This window comes from Leptopilina heterotoma, unplaced genomic scaffold (assembly GCF_015476425.1).
Source record: "Leptopilina heterotoma isolate Lh14 unplaced genomic scaffold, ASM1547642v1 Lhet_597, whole genome shotgun sequence".
Taxonomy (NCBI): domain Eukaryota; kingdom Metazoa; phylum Arthropoda; class Insecta; order Hymenoptera; family Figitidae; genus Leptopilina; species Leptopilina heterotoma.
Genome location: NW_025111135.1, coordinates 93,770 through 118,809, shown reverse-complemented (window position 1 = coordinate 118,809; position 25,040 = coordinate 93,770). Strand labels below are relative to the sequence as shown.

At 28.3% G+C, this 25,040-nt stretch overlaps 1 protein-coding gene across 1 annotated transcript; it reads right to left on the bottom strand.

Moving 5' to 3' along the window:
* Positions 1-120: 120 nt before the first annotated feature.
* On the bottom strand, positions 121-24,809 carry LOC122509074. Its single transcript, XM_043622834.1, has 6 exons — positions 24,662-24,809; positions 20,990-24,478; positions 20,495-20,884; positions 1,403-1,492; positions 586-852; positions 121-353 (listed from the first exon to the last, which is right to left on the bottom strand). Exons 1-6 carry the CDS (start codon positions 24,807-24,809, stop codon positions 121-123), a joined length of 4,617 nt encoding a protein of 1,538 aa, XP_043478769.1.
* Positions 24,810-25,040: the final 231 nt, after the last annotated feature.

Genomic DNA, 25,040 nt, shown 5'->3' with positions numbered 1-25,040 from the left:
AACCCCTTAAAGTCAGTTAAATTATATCCTTCGTTAAATAACATTGTTTTAATATTTCTACAAGCCCTTTGTTCAGCTTTAATGTCGTTTATTTTTTAATAATCTTCTGACATTTGACCCTTAAATTGTTCCCATATATAGTTTAACCGGATGTACAGGATGACATTGAATTAAAATTCTTGTGAATAATTGTCGAAGTGAATGAAGCATCATCCATAATGCAGCTTCTTCGATTGTCCTAATCCACTCACTATCATCTTCTACAAGTCCAAATGCCAAACAAGCAGTTGTAAAAGATTCATGAACAACTCCATTAACTGTTCTCAAACTTTCAAAAAAAGTTGCTCCTTTTACTGTAAGCAACAATAATAATCTAAGATAAAATAACTCCAATTGATGTGGATTAACTGAATACATTCTTCCCTATACTTTTACTTTACGAATTCTTTGTTTCCATTCAAGAGATTTTGTTACCCATGTATCTGGTATATCTGAATAATAATATTTTTTAACATTACTTCTCTCGTTGGTTAAGTTTAAAATAATCCAAAAGTTTTGTATTTAAATCGAAAGAAATGCCGTTACGATCTTTTTCTTCTCGAATAATAACATTCTGTTCATTTGGCAAATGTATGGGTAAGCGATTAACGCTATGACTCTTTTTCTCTAAAGGTTTACTTAGAATTCTCCAAACTGCCTCAACTGGACCAACATATCTATTTTCTTCATAATGATGTATTTCATTATGATTAACAGTTACCTCACCATTCGCATTTGTGATAACAATAGATGCATCATCATGCCCGTTAAGAATATATTTATATAAATATTTAACAGACTTGATACTCGAAACTATTTGTACATTAATATGTCAATTAAATATTTCTGAAAGTTTACGGCAATACGGAACAACATTAGAATTATCAACAATAAATTCATTTGGTCGTTCATACGCTTTATTATTATTTCTTCGACGACAATGAACATAGCAATTTTCTTCAATTGTAGTTTCTTCTTGGTAACTTTTTTGAACATTTCTTATCAATTAAACACCAATCTCCACAAGGTCCGTGAATATTATTTTGCATTATTATTTTATGTAAAATAGGATTAATATTTTCATCAGGAATTTCTGCAGAAATATAACGATCAACACTTTCAACTGTTAATATTTTAGAATTTTCTTTCAATATAACTAACAAATGAATGTGTGGCAATCCTCGTTTTTAAAATTTAATAACATAAACATAAGATTTGACTTCTCCAAATAATTTATTATTAACAATAGGTTTAAGTAGATGTTTAACTTTTAATGCGAAAACCCTAGTTACTATATAAGGTCTATTAGCAGCAGGTTGATAGGGGAATAAATTTTCCTGTATCTCTTTCCAGTTTGGATTACACGTCATTGCGATAAATAAATCTGGTCTTCCATGACCAGCAACAATAGCCATCGAATCCTGATATTGTTGCATCATATTTCGAGGTGATCCTAAAAAAGTAGAAGGCAATATAAGCGTTTTTCACACGTGTACATCATCTTCCAACACATGATTGTGTAAATAATCCATCAGTCCATTATATCTTTCACTTCTCACTTGAGCTTGATTATTCCATTAACGCCTGAAACCTTTGAAATTTTGTGTTTAATTTAAGATATAATTTTATATATTAAACATGCTCCCTAAAAATAACTGAAGCGTTTCTTTATGTTTTCGGGGTCGCTCTACAAGATTCCATGCTCAGATTTTAAATTTATCGCATAGAAAATTAAATATGGCGAATTTTGTGCACCAAATTGCGAAAAAAATGAAATTTTTTTTTTAAATAATTATTTCTTACTGAAAACATTTTTTTCAAATGAATACAAGTGTCACAAATTGGCACAAACTTATTAAACTTTCAAAATATGCAATAGCGGAAACAAAAAAACAAAATGGCGGCTTCAAAATGGCGCTAATTTGAGAAAAAATTAATTAATTTTTTTTATAGTGCACCGATTCAAGCAATAGCTATGAAATGTAATAGAACTTAGTGTTTATATGTTTTTGAGGTCTCTCATCACGAATATGTACTCGGATTTTCAAAATTCAAAATGGCGGATCCAATATGGCCGACGAAAATATTAAAAATTTACTCGATTCGCTTGAATTTTGTTACTCAGGGGTTTTTGAGGTCGCTGATTGTGAATCTGCAATCGGATTTTCAAAATTCAAAATGGCGGATCCAATGTGGCCGACGAACATTGTAAAAATTCACTCTATTTGCTTGAACTTTGTTACTCAGGGGTTTTTGGGGTCGCTGATTATGAATCTGCTATTGGATTTTCATAATACAAAATGGCGGATCCAATATGTCCGACGAACATTGTAAAAATTCACTCTGTTCGCTTGAACTTTGTTACTCAGGGGTTTTTGGGGTCGCTGATTATGAATCTGCTATTGGATTTTCATAATACAAAATGGCGGATCCAATATGGCCGACAAAAATTATTTAAATTTACTAGATTCGCTTGAAACTTGTTACTCAGGGGTTTTTGGGGTCGCTGATTATGAATCTGCTATTGGATTTTCAAAATACAAAATGGCGGATCCAATATAGCCGATAAAAATTGTTTAAATCAATTCTAGTCGCTTGGAATTTGTAAAATGATGACCATCTATTTGCCGTCAGAATAAGGCAAAATACAAATCAAATCCCTCAGAAGTACACAACGAAAAAATTGTAGGTCTAAATCTAATTGGCTTAGATAAATTGTTTCAACACTATCTTAGCATAAGACTTAATATTGCAAAACTTATAACCTGACATTGTTAATGAAACAATTTGAGATGACAGATAAGGAGTAGTTGACCAATATTATCGAATTTTAGCTTTAATATCATTAGAATAATTTAGAGAGTTGGTAAACGTCTTATTCTGACGGCAAATAGATAGTCATCATTTTACAAATTCCAAGCGACTAGAATTGATTTAAACAATTTTTATCGGCCATATTGGATCCGCCATTTTGTATTTTGAAAATCCAATAGCAGATTCATAATCAGCGACCCCAAAAACCCCTGAGTAACAAAGTTCAAGCGAATAGAGTGAATTTTTACAATGTTCGTCGGCCATATTGGATCCGCCATTTTGAATTTTGAAAATCCGATTGCAGATTCACAATCAGCGACCTCAAAAACCTCTGAGTAACAAAATTCAAGCGAATCGAGTAAATTTTTAAAATTTTCGTCGGCCATATTGGATCCGCCATTTTGAATTTTGAAAATCCGAGTACATATTCGTGATGAGAGATCTCAAAAACATATAAACACTAAGTTTTATTACATTTCATAGCTATTGCCTGAATCGGTGCACTATAAAAAAAATTAATTAATTTTTTCTCAAATTAGCGCCATTTTGAAGCCGCCATTTTGTTTTTTTGTTTCCGCTATTGCATATTTTGAAAGTTTAATAAGTTTGTGCCAATTTGTGACACTTGTATTCATTTGAAAAAAATGTTTTCAGTAAGAAATAATTATTTAAAAAAAAATTTAATTTTTTTCGCAATTTGGTGCACAAAATTCGCCATATTTAATTTTCTATGCAATAAATTTAAAATCTGAGCATGGAATCTTGTAGAACGACCCCGAAAACATAAAGAAACGCTTCAGTTATTTTTGGGGAGCATGATTAATATATAAAATTATATCTTAAATTAAACACAAAATTTCAAAGGTTTCAGGCGTTAATGGGTTATTTGCACAAAATCTTTATTTATCTTTTTCTAATTTTACATCATTTTCAACCACCCATTGTTGAAACAATCTACCTCCATATAAAAATTGATTAAATTCTTTATCTCTTACAGCAATTTCGTATTTAATGTAGGCAGACCTAGAAATAGTATGATTTCTAATTCTGTAATCACTATCACTACGAATCATATTAATATTATAACCCTTATTTCCAAGTGGATAAAAGATGGGATAAATCCATGGTTCAACATTCGGATCTAAATTACCAACAAATTTTAATTCCTTTGTAGATTTATTATAAACTGTTTCATAAGATTCTGGTATTTCTCCTTCAAAGTTTGTATTAAAAATTGCAGCAACTTCATTAAAACTTTGATAATTGTATCTATTTAACCGACAGATTGGCTCGGTCGGATAAATGCCTGGCTCGGTGAGCGGACCAAGGGTACTTGGTTTGCGCCCATTAGCCTGGGATTTTTCCGGCACGTGAGATAATCTGAGCGGGAGGTTTGACGTCGAAGTATAATGATGTCCACCGTCGATTATTGTCCGGTACACACCATTAGAATTCGACTGTCGATAAACCGGTTGTACTCGGAGAGGTTTTCTACAGTTTCCCTCTCTACCCGTTTAATAACGGGTGGTCCAGGCAAATGCGAGTACTCCTAATTTTTAAGTCGCTCTGTAGGCGCAAAAATTTATTATTAAGAAATGTTTGTAAGGAATGTTCTACGGTTGTAAAAACACTTGTATAGCCAAGATTGTAGGCTTAAGACGGGTGTATAAACAAAATAAATAAATAATTGTATCTATTTTTATCTAATCCTTTTTTCAACGTGAACAATAATTGTAACTCAGGAATTTCTTCACTATTTGTCTTGCTAATTCAGCTTCTATTTGAATTACCTCTGACATCATCATGTGAGATTTTGTGTATGCATTAGAATTTCTCATAATATTTTCTATAGATTTTAAACTGTCTTCATCCAAATTTTCGTTACTTTTTAATCTGTATCTGATTGATTCCTCTGGGTCATAAATAAATAATTGACCAAAACATGGATCCTCACCTTTATCCGGATATAAAGCACTATTAACTTGATAGTAAATTTGACCTTGAATTTTGTAACAGAATGGTCCTCTTCTTCTGCCATTAAAATTAATTACATTAGCATTTAAAGATGCAAAAAAAAGAATTATTATACAGCCTTATATTTTTTTAAAAGGACCTAATTTTTTACGAAACCCTTCTAACAAAAGCCGTAAGGCACTTTTCCTATGTTACGGTTTGAAAAAATCGATTTTTTTGCATGTTTCGAAAGTACGATATCGTAGAAATATCGTGTAAAAGTTTTAGACAGATATTTGAAAAACTAACAAAGTTACAGCGCGTAGAATTAAACAGTGCACGAGCGCAAGCTACAGCTACCAAAACTTTCACCGCGTTTTTCTCAAAACCACTTTTTTCGAGACGCATGCTTATTCCCGAAATCTTTTTTGACCAAATAGCTATTTGATATAAAACTACTTAACTTAAAATTCACAATATATGCACATTATTTGACATAAATTTCATTGCACACAAAAACCATTTAACATAAATATCATTTGTCATAGAATTCATTAAACAGAAATATTATGTTACATAAAACTCAGATAACATAATTCCCATTTGACATAAAAATTATGTAACATAAATTTCTATTGACATAAAAATCATTTAACATAAATTTCTTTTGACATAAAACTCATTTAACGTAAATTTTATTTATTATAAAATTCATTTGACATTAATTTCATTTGGCATAAATGTCATTTAACGTAATTCTCATTTGACATAAATATCATTAGACATAAAATTAGCTTGACATAAATTTTATTTGACGTGAATATCATTTAACATAATTATTATTTAAGGTAAAATTAAATTTATATAAATTTAATTTAGCATAAATTACATTTAACATAATTCGCATTTGGCATAAAATTTACTTGACATAAATTTCATTTGGTATAAATCCCATTTAACATAATTTTTATTTGACATAAAGTTCATTTGACATAAAAGACATTTTACACAATTCTCATTTGTCATAAAAGTCATTCAACAAAATTCTCATTTGACATAAAAATCATTTTACACAAATTACATTTTACATAACAATATCGGCGCGAATTTTAAAAGTAACCAATTAGATATTATCAACAACATTGTGATTCGCCAATTTTGAAATTCGCGCCTATATTTCCATGTCAAATGATCTTTATGTAAAATAAAATCTACGACAACTGAATTTTATGTCAAATGAGAATTATGTGTAATGAGTTATCCGTCAAATGAAATTTATATCAAGTACATTTTATGCTGAATGACAATTATTTTAAATGGAATTTATGCTAAATGAAATTTATATAAATTTAATTTTACGTTAAGGGGTAACACTACCCTAGAGTCAGAAAAAGAGACCTATATCTTTGATAATTTGTTTTGAGAAAATGGAAACTAGAATAGGATTTCTTTTTGGAGGGTTTATTAAATACATATTAAAGTGTAGAAAAAAAATTTTTATTACAAATTTTGTAACAAAATGGCGGCGGTAAATTGCATAGGAAAAATCGAGTATTTTTTTCTTTACCAAAACGGCCGGAAAGGTTTCTTGAAAAGTTTAAGTCCTGGAACAGAAAACAAAGAAATTTTATAATCTATATAATATAAACTTGAAAAGTACATAGGAGTTTTTTTTATATCAATTTTTGTAGAAAGGGTGCTCTTTTTTAGTAAAATAATCAATTTTTCGACAAAAAATAAAAAGTAAATTGTTTATAAAAATTAAAGTTTACATCGAATTAAAAAAATCCTATGTACTTTTCAAGTTTATATTATATAGATTATAAAATTTCTTTGTTTTGTGTTTCAGGACTTAAACTGTTCAAGAAACCTTCCCGGCCGTAAAAAAATAGTCGATTTTTACTATGAAATTTACCGCCGCCATTTTGTTATAAAATTTTTAATAAAAATTTTTTTTCTACTCTTCAATATGTATTTAATAAACCCTCCAAAAAGAAATCCCATTCTAGTTTCCATTTTCTCAAAACAAATCATCAAAGATATAGGTCTCTTTTTCTGACTCTAGGGTAGTGTTACCCTTTAAATAATAATTATGTTAAATGATATTCACGTCAAATGAAATTTATGTCAAGCTAATTTTATGTCTAATGATATTTATGTCAAATGAGAATTACGTTAAATGACATTTATGCCAAATGAAATTGATGTCAAATGAATTTTATAACAAATAAAATTTACGTTAATTGAGTTTTATGTCAAAAGAAATTTATGTTAAATTATTTTTATGTCAATAGAAATTTATGTTACATAATTTTTATGTCAAATTGGAATTAAGTTATCTGAGTTTTATGTAACATAATATTTCTGTTTAATTAATTCTATGGCAAATGATATTTATATTAAATGGTTTTTGTGTGCAATGAAATTTATGTCAAATAATGTGCATATTATGTGAATTTTAAGTTAAGTAGTTTTATAGCAAATAACTATTTCGTTAAAAAAGATTTCGGGAATAAGCATGCGTCTCCTTTTTTCTAACTGGTAACAAGGATTACTCAAAATCTCTTTAACCGATCGGTCTGCAATGTAGAGGCATTATTCTACACATGAGTGGCTATCGTATGAACCTCGGTCATGATTTTACACAAACATTTTCCTATATTTTTAAAACAATTATTTACGAAAAAACAAGCGATTTTTGAAATTTTTTTTAACAGTCCGCCATTCTGTTATTTATTAAGATAAATTGTTTAATGAGGTTCACACGATAACTGTAAGCCTACTGAGTAAAACTACGTTTGATTTTTTTATTTTAGACAATACTGAAGAAAGATATCGTTGCGACCGTTCACCCGTGCATTTTCAGAGGAGTCACCTTTGACTCATAAAAATAATTATTAAATGATTTGAAAAATCACTAAAAAAAAATTTTTGTATATTTTTAGACACCAATTATAACATGTAGAATAAGTTATAAAATTATATTTTATTTTCTGTGAAAAAAAAGTTTCTGAAAAAAGCCTGAAATTTCGGCCGTCACATAGGAAAAGTGCCTTAATTCATATGGATATTGTATTAAAGTTAACACAACACCTCCATGACTATAGCACTCATTAAAACTAACTTTTTTACCAGTAACTTTTTCATCTTCACAATAATTTCTTTGACATCGAGTATTCTTTGTTTTTGAGAAAGAACTTGTATCACTATTTTTATTTTTTAATTTAAGTTTCTCAGCATATTCTATTTTGGATTCGACTTGAAGTTTTTTCTTAGTTGAAGTGTGTTTTTCACTTAATAATTTACGTTATCAATTGTACGTTTTAATTTTTGCCTCTCACGATAACTTTTTTGAATCTCAGCCCTACTTTGTTTAAGTGTTGTTGATGCAATATTTCCTTCATTTATTTTATTTATTATTCTCGGGAAAGAAATTTCTTTCTTAATAGAGTTTTTAGAATAGTTTGATTCTCCATACTGAAGTTAAATATCTTTTTCATTTAAAAGGCACTTTCAGTCATACACAACTATGCAAGATCTACTATTAGAAAGTTGTACAGAGGGAAATTTACATAAACTATTGTTTTCGAACATTAACATTAAATGATTTCTAATATTACAATAATAGTAATTGACAGAGTGGGGCAGAATATTAAAAAACAACGATGTTGCAAATGCTATTGCATATACTCCATAAGAAAGACTGTATTCTGGTTGTTGATCAACAGTTGTGAAAACTACTGGTGATTCAAAAGGATATAATCTAATTAAATAATCTCTTTGATAATGATTTAAACATTTTTTATTAAGACTATCAGAAATGTAAAGGCTTATTCCATCATAATAAGTACAAATCCAATGACCAGATTTATAAGATCCACTAAAAAGTATTTGAATGTGCTGCTTACTTTTCTCGATTGGAACTATCAAATCAATTGTTTGCAAACACAAAGTATTTTGCATATTATAAAAAAAATTTGATTGTCTTCCCAATAGCTTTTAAAATTGATACATATGATCATTATTTAGCATTGCTCCTTCAGTGACAACAATACTTAAATCATGAGTAGTCGAATTAAGAGTTTAACTAATTTCCAATTTTGTCTCTTATCCAATATTAAACCAATTTACAACTTTTCCTTTTCTCCAATTTAACCAACTTCCAGTTTTGTTTTTGTCCAATACACTCGACTCTCCGATCTTTTGCACTTATGGGACCAAATCCTCTCATATCTTTTACCAAAACAAATGCCATGGTAACGCAAAACAATACAATATGTATAACCAAATATATAAATTAATGACAGTATTTATGTTTTAGTTTTAATATTTACATTTATAGTAATTAAAATTTTAATGTTATTTTAATCACATAATGGAGGAGCTGCTATAATTCACTTTAGATAACCTAAGTTATCGTGATATAAATATTTTGATACTGTGATAGTCATTTATTTATTTAATGTAAAAGGTAAAAGGTGCGAGAGAAAAATTGCAAAAGAATCGATAGTGTAATAGATCTGAATGCAAAAAATCCGAGAGTCGAGTGTATAAATAATTTACAATTTTTCCTTTTATCCAATTTAACCAATTTCCAGCTTTGTTTTTATCCAATATAACCAATTACCAATTTTGCCTTTTATCCAATTTAACCAATTTCCAGCTTTGTTTTTATCCAATATAACCAATTTATAATTTTTCCTTTTATCCAATTTAACTAATTTTCAGCTTTGTTTTTATTCAATAGAACCAATTTCCAATTTTGCCTTTTATCCAATATAACCACCCTACTAAAAAAAATGACAAAACATCAGAAGAATAATCAGAATTTCTGGTGTTTTTGAGCAGTTTTTCTTACAATTGCAGTTCAAAAACATGAAAAAGAAATAGAGCCCTTCAAAATACTGCCAAGAATCATGAAAACTTTTATGACTGCCACCGAATTTTTTTATAGCATAGCAAAAAATCTTTTTTGGGGATGTATTCTTGTTCCTTTATGTAAAAGGTCGTCATGCCTATTATAACTTGGGTATAAAATTGAAAAACCATTATTCATTTTTTAATGTTTAATATCATTTTTGTTTATTTCAACATTATATTTAATGTTTATAAACTCAGATTATTTTGAAGACTGTTTTACGTATACCTCATACTCTCTTGGATTAAAATTCAAAAATGATATCAGTTTTTACATATCAGTTGTAGTTCACGAGATAGCTTATAATTTCTTCAAAATGAAGATTTTGAGAATAAATTTTAGATATTTGGAAACATGAAATATCACAGATTCTAAATTTTTAAATTATAAACTTCCATTAGTTAAATTGATCAAGTTTCAAGTAATAAAATTTTTGTTTAAACAATCATAAACCTTCAGAACAATGCCTTTTTTTGCCCACTCGACTCAACTCAGTCACAATGACTAATTCGCTACGCACCTTTCTTTAACAATAGATTTCCGAGTCTTTTGTCATGATTTTAAAACAAGAATTTTATAACTTAAAACTTCTGCATTTTAACTAATGCAACTTTGTAACATAAAAATTTAGAATCTATGGTATTTTACGATTCTAAATATCAAAAATTTATTTTAAAAATTATTTTTTTAATTATCATCCAAACCTTATAATTTATTTTAATAAATGTTTTTTAAAATAAATTTTAGATATTTGGAATCGTAAAATACCATAGATTCTAAATTTTTATGTTACAAAGTTGAATTAGTTAAAATGCAGAATTTTAAAGTTATAAAATTCTTGTTTTTAAATCATCACAATAGATTCGGAAAATCTATTGTTAAAGAAAGGTGCATATCAAATTGGTCATTCTGACTGAGTTGAGTCAAGTTGGCAAAAAAAGGCATTGTTCTGAAGGTTTATGATTTTTTAATCAAAAATTTTATGACTTGAAATTTGTTTAATATAACTAATTGAAGTTTATAATTTAAAAATTCAAAATCTGTGATATTTCATGATTCCAAATATTTAAAATTTATTCTAAGAAACTTCATTTTGAAGAAATTAAAAGATACGCTTCAAGTATGGTCAGCCTGGTTTGTGAAGTGAAGTGAGAAGCTGATAGAGTTCTCACAAAACATCAAATAAATTCAAAAAATTCTGTCAGAAATAATCTGAAAAATGACAAATCATCAGAGTCGAGAAGAAGCATCAGAAAATCTGACGAATAATTAGAACTCTGATGTTTTGTCATGATTCCTCATTATTTTTTTAGTAGGGCAACTTCTAATTTTGCCTTCTTACCAATATAACCAATTTCTAATTTTGCCTTTTATCCAATTTAACCAATTTCCAGCTTTGTTTTTATCCAATATAAATAATTTCCAATTTTTCCTTTTATCCAATTTAACCAATTTAACCAATTTCCAGCTTTCTTTTTATCCAATTTGGGACCATTCAAGTATCACGTAAGCATTTAAGGGGGAGGGGGTCTAGCTATTGCTTATTTTCATTAGAAAAATGGTGCTAATGCATATAAAAAATCTTACATGGGGGAGGGGGGGTCTAAAAACCTGAAAAATATGCTTACGTAATACTTGAATGGCCCCTTTAAACAATTTCCAATTTTGCATTTTATCCAATTTAACCAATTTCCAGCTTTGTTTTTATCCAATATAACCAATTTCTAATTTTGCCTTTTATCCAATTTAACCAATTTCCAGCTTTGTTTTTATCCAATATAACCAACTTCCAATTTTTCCAATAATTTTTCCGATTTGTTTTTATCCAATAGAACTAAGTTAACCAATTTCTAATTTTGCCTTTTATGCAATTTAACCAATTTCCAGCTTTTTTATCCAATATAACCAATTTTCAATTTTGCCTTTTATCCAATTTAACCAATTTCCATCTTTGTTTTTATCCAATATAACCAATTTCCAACTTTTCCTTTCATCCAATTTAAACAATTTCCAGCTTTGTTTTTATCAAATAGAACCAATTTCCAATTTTGTCTTTTATCCAATTACAGACGATTTCCAAATTATAACAAAATTTTGAATTTATTAAGGGGGTATTCTGGTCTAGAGGCCTCAATTTTAAGGCGTTTTTCCGAGTAGGATAAAAAAGAAAGTTTAACATTTTTAATATTTACTTTTTTTGCAAGTTGTTTATTAATGTTGAAAGAATACAGAAAAAAATTAGGAAAAACAATAATCAAAAATTTTAAAAGTTATGAACTGGTGAAGTGGGAATTGAAAAAAATTCTTGTTGACACGATAACTCAAAATCTACTCAACCGATTGACTTCAAATTTTGCAGAAATGTTCTTTGTATATCTCTTTATGGTCGGAACCTTGGATTTTAAAAAATATTTTTTTTACTATTTTTAAAAAATTCAAAAAAGTTAAAAAACAGAATCAAAAAACACCATTTTTTTAAATCATCGCCATTTTGCTAAAAAATTTTATTTTTTCTTTTCCAAGGTACCGACCACAGCGAAGCCTTTAAGAATCAAGAATTTCTTTGAGTTTTTTGTTTTAGAACATTACAAAAGTCTCCACACTGTCAACCAGTACGCACTTCCTTTTTTTCAGTCCTCACTTCATCAGTTTATAACTTTTAAATTTTTTAATTATTTTGTTTCCTAATTTTTTTCTGTACTCTTTAAACATTAATAAACAACTTGTAAGAAAAGTAAATACTAAGAATGTTAAACTTTCTTTTTTATTCTACTCGGAAAAACGCCTGAAATTGAGGCCTATAGACCAGAATACTCCCTTAATAAACATCAAAAAAATTATAACAAATTTTTTAACTTTATTAATAATTAACATCAAAAACAAAACACAACTCAATTAATTATTTAATGATTAAAAAAATTTAGAAAACAGTATCTTAATGTAATTTTATTATTATTTACTATTCACTTATTATTACTAATTATATTTACTAATACTTTCTATTTACTAATTCACGAAGTATTCACTAATAATTGACTTATTTAACTTTATATTCACTCACATATAGTGAGTGAATTCACCAGTGAATAATAAAGATTTTTTAATTTAATTTTTGTTGAAGACACGTAGAACGTGTCCCAAGGAAAATAATCTACGATATGATTTTTAAATTTAAAAAAAAATATTCGTTCTTATATTTAGGTGCTAGGCCCTAAGCATGAGTGTCCTTTTCGCACTCGTAGTTTGATTCTGAGGCCAATATATATATTAATTATATATATATATATATATATATATAAAAATAAATAAATATTCGTTCTTATATTTAGGTGCTAGGCCCTAAGCATGAGTGTCCTTTTCGCACTCGTAGTTTGATTCTGAGGCCAATATATATATTAATTATATATATATATATATATATATATATATATATATATATATATATATATATATATATATATATATATATATATATATATATTATATATATTATATTATTATTATTATATTAACATGATTTTTTCTAGAAAATTATTGCAAATTGTTAACTTTGAGTAAAAAAAATTGTAAAATATTTAAAATTCAAAAATTGGTTTAGAGGGAACTCTTAGAAATTTTATCCCCTTTAATTGACATTTTATAAACAAATAATATAAAAAATTATAAAAAATAAAAAAACAAAATATGTATATATTCGAATAGTGCAATTCAAGACGAAAAAAACCCATATTTTAAATTTTAAATCCGTCAACTGGAACTCGAGAAAAAAATTTGTTAATTTAGCAGTATTAAAAAATTCAATTGTTAAGAACTTTTACAAAAAAAAATTTTGGCTTAATATTTTCAGGGATTCTTGTTAACCATATTAAGAGTAAAAAAGAATATTTTCGTTCAATAAGAAAATTTTTTAGTTTTAGGTGATCCGTTTGAGAAATTCTGACACAAATATTTTTTTAAGACAAGAAAAAAAGTTGAAAAAGTCACATTTTTTAGAAAAAGTCGAAAAAAGTCGCATTTTTCAAGATATCCGAGGCCTGTAAGTGTGATCGTATAGGAAGAATAACTCACCGAGCGCGCGGTCATAAGGGATAATATCAGTCAGGTAGCAGTGAGAGCCTATAGTACGCTCACTCCTACCTGACTGATGTTATCCCTTCCAACCGCGCACTCGGTGAGTTCTTCTTCCCATCCGCTCATACATAGTGATGCCTCAATTATCCAAACCTACATTATCCAACCCTTTGTCAAATATCACAACATTCGGCATTATATGAAATAAATGTTACTTACCTCCAAATAATAAAATCCTTGACAGTTCTTTTGTTTTCTTTCTGTTAGAGTCCACCCACTCCAATGTTAGTTCATCATTCACTTTTTTTTATTGCTGGGCCTTGGAAGACGTGAGGTTTCCATAATAGTCGTCATCTTGCTTATCACCCACCACACAAGTACAAAATTCTTTTTTTTAACATTGTAAATTCACAAATTTTGTTGAAATCAAATTTTATTCTGCACTTTAGAGAAATAAGTACTAACTTCGTCGTAGTTGACGAAAAACTGACTGGAAAAAGGGGGTGTGGGGTATGCGATAGTTGTGTTTTTACTATAACAAATTTTCGGGTGAAAAATTTGGAAATTCCAAAACTATATTTTGTGTAAAATTCATATACCTCTTCAGTTCCGCCAAGCGAAACATCTGTTAAGACTTAGTCTTGAATATCTCGCACTTTTTGGTCCCATTTTTATGATTGCCTTCATTTTTATGGTTTTTCTCCGGGTACGAAAAAGGAAATATTATTTTTTTATTTTTTTTTTAATTACATTTTCTAGACTCAAAAATCTAAAAAAGAATAGTAATGCCCCACCCTACCCTAACTTCAAAAAATTATTATTAACTTGAAGAGCATTAAAAAACGCTTCGATTAACCTATTTTTGAACCTGATTCGGGCAGAAATTATTAAATTATTGGTATTTGAAAAATCAAAAATTGTGGAAAATATCATTTTTCAACATTCTTGTTTATTAATTTATGTGTAATTATTAAACTATTATTACCATCTTATAGAATATATAAAAACACATTTTTTAGACCAAGATTTAATGGTTTTTAACCCTTTTATAAAAAGTAATTCTTATATTTCAATTATTATTATTTCTATGAGGAAGCAAAGTGTTCATGAAATGAACACCAAAATTATAAAAATGTACAACTTGGCAGCGGTTTTTCATTTATTTGCAGTGGTGGATGGCTGTGGAGACAGGCGTTTTTGTACTATGTCTTTTCTAATGTTTTTTAAACCATTTTTTTTGTTTTTTGTCTTTGTATAATTCCTACGTTACACTTTTACGGTCTTTTTCGTGATGAGAAACACAAAAAAAAATTAAAACATAAATACCCTGGGGGAACGGGTTGATGCTTTCTTGACGCGAAAACGTCAAGAATCCGTCAAAAGTTGACGTTAACAAAAAAAGTGTTTTAAATGCAAAAATATGATAAAGTAAGTATTGGGTTTTGTATAAAAAGTGTTTATTAATCGTTTATGACCATATTTGTTACAAATTAATGTAAATTAAGTGAAATAAAAGATAAAATATGTGGAAATGTCAAGTGAATGTGAATTGATAAATTAGTGTGTATTTATTGAGAAAGTGTTATTGTCATGATTTTTTAATGTCAGATAAATAGTTAAAAAGTGTAATTTTATTATTATAATGTGTTATAATTAATAAAAGTTAATGTTTTAATAGTATGAATAATGCATATATATAGCAGCTATGAAAATAGTGAAGGACGGTTACCTACAATAACTGTTGATATGTCGCCGCGCGTTTTGCACGACAGATCGCGGGAGTGGCATTTGTCCATGTGTTTTATCACATGAAAATTAAACAAAAATACTATTTTTACATTGCAAGATACTTATAACCTTTCTTTGAATTATTTAAATTCAAAGAAATTAATGATAAATAATGTATAACTACTTAATTTATAAATAATTACTATTAAATAAAACAGAAAAAAATCTCCTTTCTTAAAAAAGACTATACTATTAATAAATTTTAATATAGGTGTGAGTAGATATTAATAAAAAGATTATTTTTGTCGAACCGGAGTAATTCTTTTTTTTGTATGATAAAGTGAATGAATACAATATAATATAATGCTACAATCGCTATAATGCTAATATAATTAATATCTACTCACACATTTCCTATATTACAATTTATTAATATTATTTAATAGTGTAATATATATTGTCAACAATAAAACATAACCACACTTTCTAACTCACACGTCAAAATAATGATCTCTCTCATCGTTCTTTCAAGAGTGACGAAGATAGTTGCAGACTGCGCATGCGCGTTATTTATTAAAAGTCATTATGTCATTATTTTAAAAGTCATATGTAAAACATTTTCCAAAAGCACAAAAATAAAGAAGCTAAATCCCATAAAAGAGGAGAAAAAATGTTGAATTTAAAAAAAATCGGATTTTTGAATCTTTGATAATTTTCTGTAATTTTAGATTTTTTACCAAAGAGTCGAGACTACAATTTATAAACATTTAAATTGGTTTAAAAAATAGAACTAAAATATTAAAAACAAACACCGTATATTAATAAATAAATAAAAAAAAAACTAATTTTTCAGAATTTTAAATAAAAGTTATCGAAACTTCAATTTTTAAAGAAAATTTCAAATTTACATCTTTTGAAAATAAAATGATTTTTCCTGATTTCCCTGACCTGAAACAAAAAAAAATAAATATGAATACATATTTGAAAAATTAAACTAAACATCGAATTTTTCCTTCTTTGAAATTAGAAAAATAAAAAAAAGTGTAAAATCTTTTTTGTATATTTTTTATCAAAATCGTTCAACTCTAATCAAAAAGAAAGAAATTCTCTTTTAAATGAGAATAACATAATTAAAATTTAAAAAAAAGTATAGGTACTTTAATCGTAATTAATAAAACTTAATATAATTTACCTAATTATTAAATTTAATTTATAACATTGATAAAGACAATCATGGCAACACCATGAATTTTTGAAGCTACAGCGCAAACTCTATTATTAAGGTTTAATTATCGCACAAGTGGGCATTCAAAACATGTTCTCTAACTTTCTTTCTTTTACTTAATTTTACAATCAAAATTCCCTCTTAATTCGTCGATAAACTGTCATTAATAATAAACAACTTTCCTTAATACAACAAAAAAAAAAATTTTATCAGAAATTCTTGATGACTTTTTCCATTTTGGGAAAAAAAAGGAATTTAAAAATCATTTCATATTCGACTGTCTGTATACAAAAACTGTAGTAAAAACTTTGCAATATAATTTATATATAAAATCAGATGAAAACATAATTAAAAAAATTTGTTTTCATTTTTTTTTCTTTTGTATAAAATAAAAATGATTGTAATTAAAAATTTTCTTTTATTTTTTAAATATTAAGAATTTATTGATGATCACGTAAGATTACTAAAACGATAGATTTTTCGCATTTAAATTATGATCCCATATATTTTACTTATTATATTCCAATGCTCATCGAATATATTATTTATATATACTGTGTGTGTGGATAAATTTTCCATGCCAAAGTTCATTTTTATAAATATTATTACTAGAGTTGTGCAAAAAGCTCGATCAAGTATTTTCAAGCTTTTCGTTTTTCTAGCAGAGCTGAGCAGAATCAATCCGAACTTGAACCAAATTCCATTTGACACGTGCAGTATAAAAGCTAAAATAATTTTCAGCACTTGAATTTTTCGAGCACTCAAATATTTTTGAGTAACTAAAAAATTTATAATGCTCGAGTATCAAGCCCGGCTCGAGCTCGACCATGCTATTCGAGCTTTTTGCACACCTCTAATTATTACGTATAGTTGACTAATTCTTTTTATTTTTTTTCTCTCTCTTCTTTGAGCCTATTTTATCCAATATCATTTGATCATATTTTCTTTATAGATAATGTACAATTGATTTTATTTTTCATCTTATTAATCCTTTCGTATGTACACAGGATGTGTGTATCTCCTCTTAAACATTTTCTTTTTAAATTCTATATTCTGTGATATGCAATAAGTTTTATTATTCTTCTCTTCTACATTGTTCCATTCGACGGAAACAATGAAACTCTTAAATTGTATTCGAAGATTACATAGAAATGGAAAAAAAAAAATTAAAAAGAAATTGTATGCGGTTAATTAAAAAATGTAATAAAACTAAATCTTTAGTTCGAAACTATTTGAAAATTAGAATATTTTTCCTCTCAGGTAAAAATTGACTTAAGAGCATAATTTTCGAATTATTTACAATATCTAAAAGTGAAAATTTGTTCTTCGGGCGAACTTCTCTCAATTATTTTTTATAAATTTCAATACAATTCTAAAAATTCAATTATTCTTCATAGAATTCTATAAAATAATAAATTAAAATTTTAATAAAATTCTTAAAAATTCAATTTTTTTTTCTATAATTTTAGTAAATTTCAAAAATATTCAATTTCTTAAAATAGAATTTTGTGAAATTTCAAGTATTAATAAAATATTTAAATTATTAATTAAAATTAATAATTAAATCAATAAATTTTCAACAAAATTTTGTAAAAAATCAATAAAACTCTTTAAAAAATTCAATTACTTTTAATAGTATTTATCAAAATTTCAATTATTAATAAATTTTGTAAAAATTGCATTTATTTTTTATAAAATTTCGAAAATTTTAATAAAATTTGTTAAAAATTTTTACTAGAATTTTATAAAAATCCAATTATTTTTCGAAATTCTGAAAAGAAAAAAATCTCTCACATTGTATTCGACGATTGAGAAGTTGAAAAAGAAGTAAAAAATTATATATCTACAATTAATTAAATGTTGTTAAACTTAATTATTTCTAACTTAATCAATTAATTAATAATCAGGTAATTAAAAATTTATTTAAATTTCAATTCTTAGTTCGAAATTAATAAAAAATTAAAATTTTTTCCTCTTAAGTAAAAATTTACTTGAGAGTGAATTCGCGAATTATTTACTCGAAAGTAAAAGTAAAATAACAAGTAATATTTGAAATCATTCAAATAAAATTTGACGAGTTCTTCAATTACTAGCTTTCTTAATTATTTCCTAGCATTAAGATAAATCTTCTTCCCCTCATAAATTTCGAAAAGAAACAAAACAAAAATATCCATAGTTTTTTTTATAAAAAATATTTACTACATGCTTTAGTAAAATAATTTTTACCTTTTTTTTAACTATGTAAATAGAAAGCTTCCTCGTCAAGAAGCAAAAAAAATTCATTCGAAACAATTTCGCCGTCTTTAAAAGTTAAAACAGAAAAAACAAATTAATCTTATTAACTATGAGTCACATTGAAAAGTTTGAAACAATCACAGAAGAGTTCGACTACTTTCAAAATGCGGATTTACATAATACTTATCGTAGAGTAAAATGAACAATTTTATCAATACGTAGAATTAATGTTTCGCTTCTATTTTTTTCTCTAAATAGATTTTTTCCATCTTTCTCTGAGAATTTGTCGAAAATGAAAAATTTTTCGCCTTGAAAATGTGTGTTAACAATAGAATAAGAATATTGTACACATATATTTATAAAAGCGTTGAGAAATATCTGGAGATCCAAATTTAAGGTACATGTTAGAATTATAAAGGCACTACACGTCTGCTAGAAATTAAATTTTTAGTTTCGATTTACAATGTAATTTCAAATTTAACATCGAAGTTTCAGTAATTTCAGTTTAATTTCAATTTAATTAAATTTAATTATATTTAAAAATTTTGTAATAACAAAATCTGAGAAAAAGACATCGAAATTTTTTTATTTTAATTCGAATGAGCTGACGTGATAGTTTTAATTATTATCGATTTTGGATCGCCATTTTTCAATTATGAAGCTTATTAATTTACAAGGTTTTTTTTATTCATGCCTTAAAAAGTCTTATTTCCTAGAGTTGAAAGTGAAAAAAGTTATGTTGAGAAGATATAAGACTCATTATGCGTGTTTAATTGAAAAATAATTATAAAATAAAAGATGACGGAATGATAAATTTGAAACTTGTTTATTCGAACGTTCATTTACAGAGACAGTCTTAATATTACAATTAATTGTCGTTTTAATATCGGAGAAATCCTTTTTCAGGTAGTGGTGGTATCCCCAAAAGTGACCATCTTCATTGTTGTAAATCATCGGTATTGTCTGTAACAAATAAAAGAAAAGCTTCCCCTTTCTCAGAGGGCGTGTCGCTGTAGAAGGAATAGCATTGGTTGGACCAAATAATTATTGGCAACCATTCATATAAACAAAGATAGATAAATATTTATAACAATGGAAGAGGTCGACCTTGTGTAGTTAAATCACTACTGAAGTGAATTACCTGCCAGTAACAGGAGTTCAAAAACAAAAATTAGATACATAGAATAATTTCAAGCAATGGTTTAAACAAACCGCCCGCCTCATTCCAATTATTGGAATGATGATAGAAGTAAGATGTATTCCTTTTTCAATTTGAAATTAAAAAAATTAAGATGTAGATGTAACTTTGAATTAATCATAACAATACAAGTAATAACAAATGTAGAAGTAGAATGTAACAATTTAATGTCAGATGTAACTTTGAATCATTCATAACAATAGAAATAATAAAAAAATGCCGCCCGCCTTGAGACTTCAGTTCGTTGATTATAGATTTGTTTCTGTTTGGGTAGGTAAGACACATAATTGTGCAATGGATCTTTGAATAATACCCTTTTTAGTTTTGACTGTAACAACACGTACTAACCCGTCCTTTCCTGGGTGAATTTTAAGAACGCGACCCATTTGCCAATTTGATTTTGGAAGATTAATGTCTCTTATCAGAACTAAGTCACCAATTTTGATGTTTGGATTTGACTTCGTCCATTTATAACGCTTTTGAAGATCTTGTTGGTACTCTAAACTCCATTGTTTCCAAAATTGCTCAGTCTTTTGTTGAACTAATTGCCAACGTGTTAAAAGACTGTGTTGACTGGAAGGTAAAGATTTTTCAGGCATAGCTAGTAAGGGTTTTCCTATCAAAAAATGCCCTGGAGATAAATACGAATAATCGTCAACTTCGTTTGAAAATGCAGCAATAGGTCGTGAGTTTAGACAGGATTCTATTTGACATAGTAATGTGGTTAATTCTTCAAAAGTTAATGTGTGTGGTCCCATTATGCGATTAAGGTGTTTCTTTGTGCTTTTAATACCTGCTTTTCAAATACCCCCAAAATGTGGCGAGTATGGAGGAATAAAGTCCCAGTTGATATTAAATGCAGACATGTCTTTCGAAACTTTAGGATCACATTTTAAGGTCTTAAAAATTCGACGTAATTCTTTATCAGCTCCAACGAAATTTCTACCGTTATCACTATATAGATTTGAAGGAATTCCACGGCGAGACACAAATCTTTTTAAAGCTGATAGAAATGTTGAAGAAGAATAGTCGCTCACTAATTCTAAATGAATAGCTCGCGTTACCATACAGACGAATAGAACTATGTACCCTTTCGTCGATTTGTAACCGCGACCTTTATTTAATTTAACTGAGATTGGTCCTGCATAATCCAAACCGCAATGAGTAAAAGGGTTTGATGGAGTTACTCTACAAGATGGTAAATTCGCCATTAACTGTGATTGAAGTGTAGCTTGATGACGGGCACAAGTCAAGCATTTATGTACAATACTACGAACTAAATTTCGACCTTTTATTATCCAAAAGTTTTGCCTAAGTAGAAACAAAGTCATTTGTGGACCTCCATGTAAGGACCTCAAATGAGTTTGCTGGGCAATAAGTAAACTTATCCGATGATTAGGTAGTATGATAGGATGCTTGGTTTCCCAAGCGATAGGAGCATTACTTAAACGACCAGAAACTCGCAATAGTCCATCTTTGTCTATAAAGGGATTAAGGGCTTTTAATGGACTAGATTTTTTTAGATTCAATTTATTCAAAGTCGCTCTTCTTTCACTTGCAAAAAACTGTGATTGAAGATTTTTAAACAAAAATAATTTAGCACTATGCATTTCAGCCTTGTTATTTACTTCTGAATTAGTGGACTGTAGTTTTGTTTTGCATTTATTGATAAACTTGAAAACGAGGGCAGTAATTCTCAAAAGTTTAGGCCAACTGCTATATCTATTTGAAAGTTTATTCACAAAATCGTAAGATTGATCAGTTGTAGCCATGTGAATTTTGGTAGCAGTAGTTTTAACATCGCAGTTATAATTTAAATCAGGTAGAGTAGGCCACGTCGTAGGAGAGTCACTTAACCACTTAGGACCGGACCACCATAATTCGTGATTTAATAATTTCAATGGGTAGATACCCCTGGTAGCACAATCTGCCGGATTATCAGCAGTCGGGACATGTTTCCAAGATGCAGTTGGGATAAGAGATTGTATTGTTTCAACTCTATTGGCAATAAAAGTACGCCATGTTGAAGGATGTTTGGATAGCCATGCCAGAACAATGGTAGAATCTGACCACCCATATACAGGAACGTCGTCTAATTGTAAATCATTTACGATCTTTTTTAATAATTTAGCTAATAGGACTGCCGCACATAATTCTAATCGGGGGATAGTTAATGTTTTTAAAGGAGCTACTTTTGTTTTTCCTAGTAATAGTGACACATTTATCTTTTTTGATACGTTTTGTATACGCAAATATACTACGGCGGCATAAGCTCGCGAAGATGCGTCAGCAAAACCGTGTATCTCTATTACATCATGAGAAGTTAATCCTGTCCATCGTGGGATGGTTATTTTTTGAACGTTATTAAGTTCATTGCAATAGGATTTCCATCTTACACTTAAATCATCAGGGAGAGTTTCGTCCCAATCTAAATGTCTTATCCAAAGGTCTTGAATTATAATTTTAGCTATTATCAAAATTGGAGAAATCCAACCTAAAGGATCAAACTGTTTAGCGATAACAGAAAGAACATTTCTCTTAGTAAAATTGACGTTAACTACTGGGGACATAGAAATTCTAAATACATCATATTCTGGATCCCAATAGAGTCCTAGAACTGCTTTTGAATTAGTATCATTTAGTATCAATCGTTCGCTATATTTAGAAAGCTTAGAATCACTCAAGAGGGGCGAATTAGATGAAATTTTGTGAACCGGGAAGCCACCTTTGGCAAGAAGTTGAATAAATTCGTTTTTAATTTGCAAGGCAGTTTCTAAATCATCTGCTCCGAAAAGCCCATCGTCAACGTAGATATCATTTAATAATATTTGTTTTGCTTTTGGAAAATTATCTCCTTCGTCATTAGCTAATTGTTTTATTACTCTATTTGCTAAGAAAGGAGATGACGAGACACCATAAGTGAGTGTTAACAATTGAAAATGTTTAATTTCTTCTGTTTCGTTAAGTCTACAAATAATTCGTTGGAAATTAACATCTCTTTTATCAATTTGAATTCGACGAAACATTTTACTAATATCCGCAGTCATAACAAAACGATAATTTCGCCAGCGTATTATTATAGATGGGATGTCGGCGTGTAACTTGGGACCAGGAAGTAGTAAATCATTTAAAGATACTCCTGTTAATGTTGGAAAGGAAGCATTAAATACTATGCGTAGTGGAGTGGAGGAACTACTCACACGTATGACTATATGATATGGTAAATAATTTTCTATTTCAAAATTAGAATTTTGTTCGTCATTATAATCAATTTCAATCATATGTTTTAAATCTTTATATTCATTGAGAAAATCATAGTAATCTTGTTTTAACTCGGGATTGTTTTGTACACGGCGTTCTGTTTGTAAAAGTAAACGTTTGGCATTTTGAAGAGAATCTCCTAAACGTTCAGGAGGATCATTTTTAAAAGGGTAACGAACAACATAATTTCCTTCTTCATTTCGAGAATGTGTATTAACAAAATGCTCTTCACATTTTGTTTCATCGTCTGTAAGATTACTTTTTTGTGGAAATTCTTCAATTTCCCAAAATTTCTGCAGATCATTATGAATATCTGAAAGCCCTACACAATGATGAACGACTTTACTAGTTGGGGATACATTATTGAGTGAGTTTAAGGGACCCGAAATAATCCAACCAAATACCGTAGCTTGTGCTGTTGGTGATCGAACAGGACCTTTAATAAGACCTGGTAATAATAATGAACCGTAATAATCCGCTCCAATTATCATATCGAATTCTTTATTATCAAATGGTGTTGGGTCAGCTAAATCTAGGTCGCGAAGATGTTCCCAATCACTAAGATAATCTGCTTTTGATACAATATGATTATTGAGTTTAGGGAGTACTAACGCAGATATGGGAATTTTCTTTTCGAAATTTTGTGTTGGTGTGATAATAACGTTAACGAGTGATTTTGCAGTTCCGAGAAAAGCATTATCGATTCCAGTTACACGGATCATAGCTGGTTCTTTTTTAACCCGAAGCATTTGAACAACTCTTTCAGTTATAAATGTTACCTCGGATCCTTGATCTAATAGAGCTCTAATCTCTATTCTTTCACCGTTTTTACCAACAACACAGATTTTTGCAGTTGCTAAAAGTACTGTTTTACCGCGTATATGGTTCAAAGAAACAGTGTCGTTTTTTGGGGTACTATTAGATTCTTTTTGATTTAATACTCTTTGATCTTGTGAAACTTTTTCTACTTTTTTGGGTATTTCAAGTTTCTTATCGGCTTCGTTTTTAGATGCTTGATTAAATTTTTGATTACTTTCTGAATGGATCAAAGAGTGATGTCTCTTGTTACAATGGAAACAATTTTTTTTATTACGACAGTTTTTTGAACTGTGACCCGATTTTAAACAATTAAAACAAAGATGTTTTTCTTTAACAATTTCTTTTCTATGAACTACAGAAAGTTGTTTAAAAGAATCACAACTAAATAAATAATGTTTACCATTACACAGAATACATTTTCCCATTTTTCGCGAAACGACAAAGACTAATAGATCACTATCAATATTTCGACCCAAAGATTTTAGTGCTTGTACAGCTTCAGACGTTTTATCTCGTAGATTTTTTAAGTCTTTAACTGTTTCGTTCATTATAGCAGGGAGTGACATAAAATTATTCAAATATGAATTTATAATTGCTCTGGAATTTTCATACCGTTTTGTAAGAATACTCCAAGCGCTTTGATAATTTTCAGGAGTAGTACCTAAATGTTTTATTAGTTGTGCTGGTTCGCTTAATAAGCTTGATTTCAAATAGTGCATTTTTTGCACATCAGGTAAGTTGGGGTCTGATGCAACAATAGACTGAAATAAGTCTTTGAA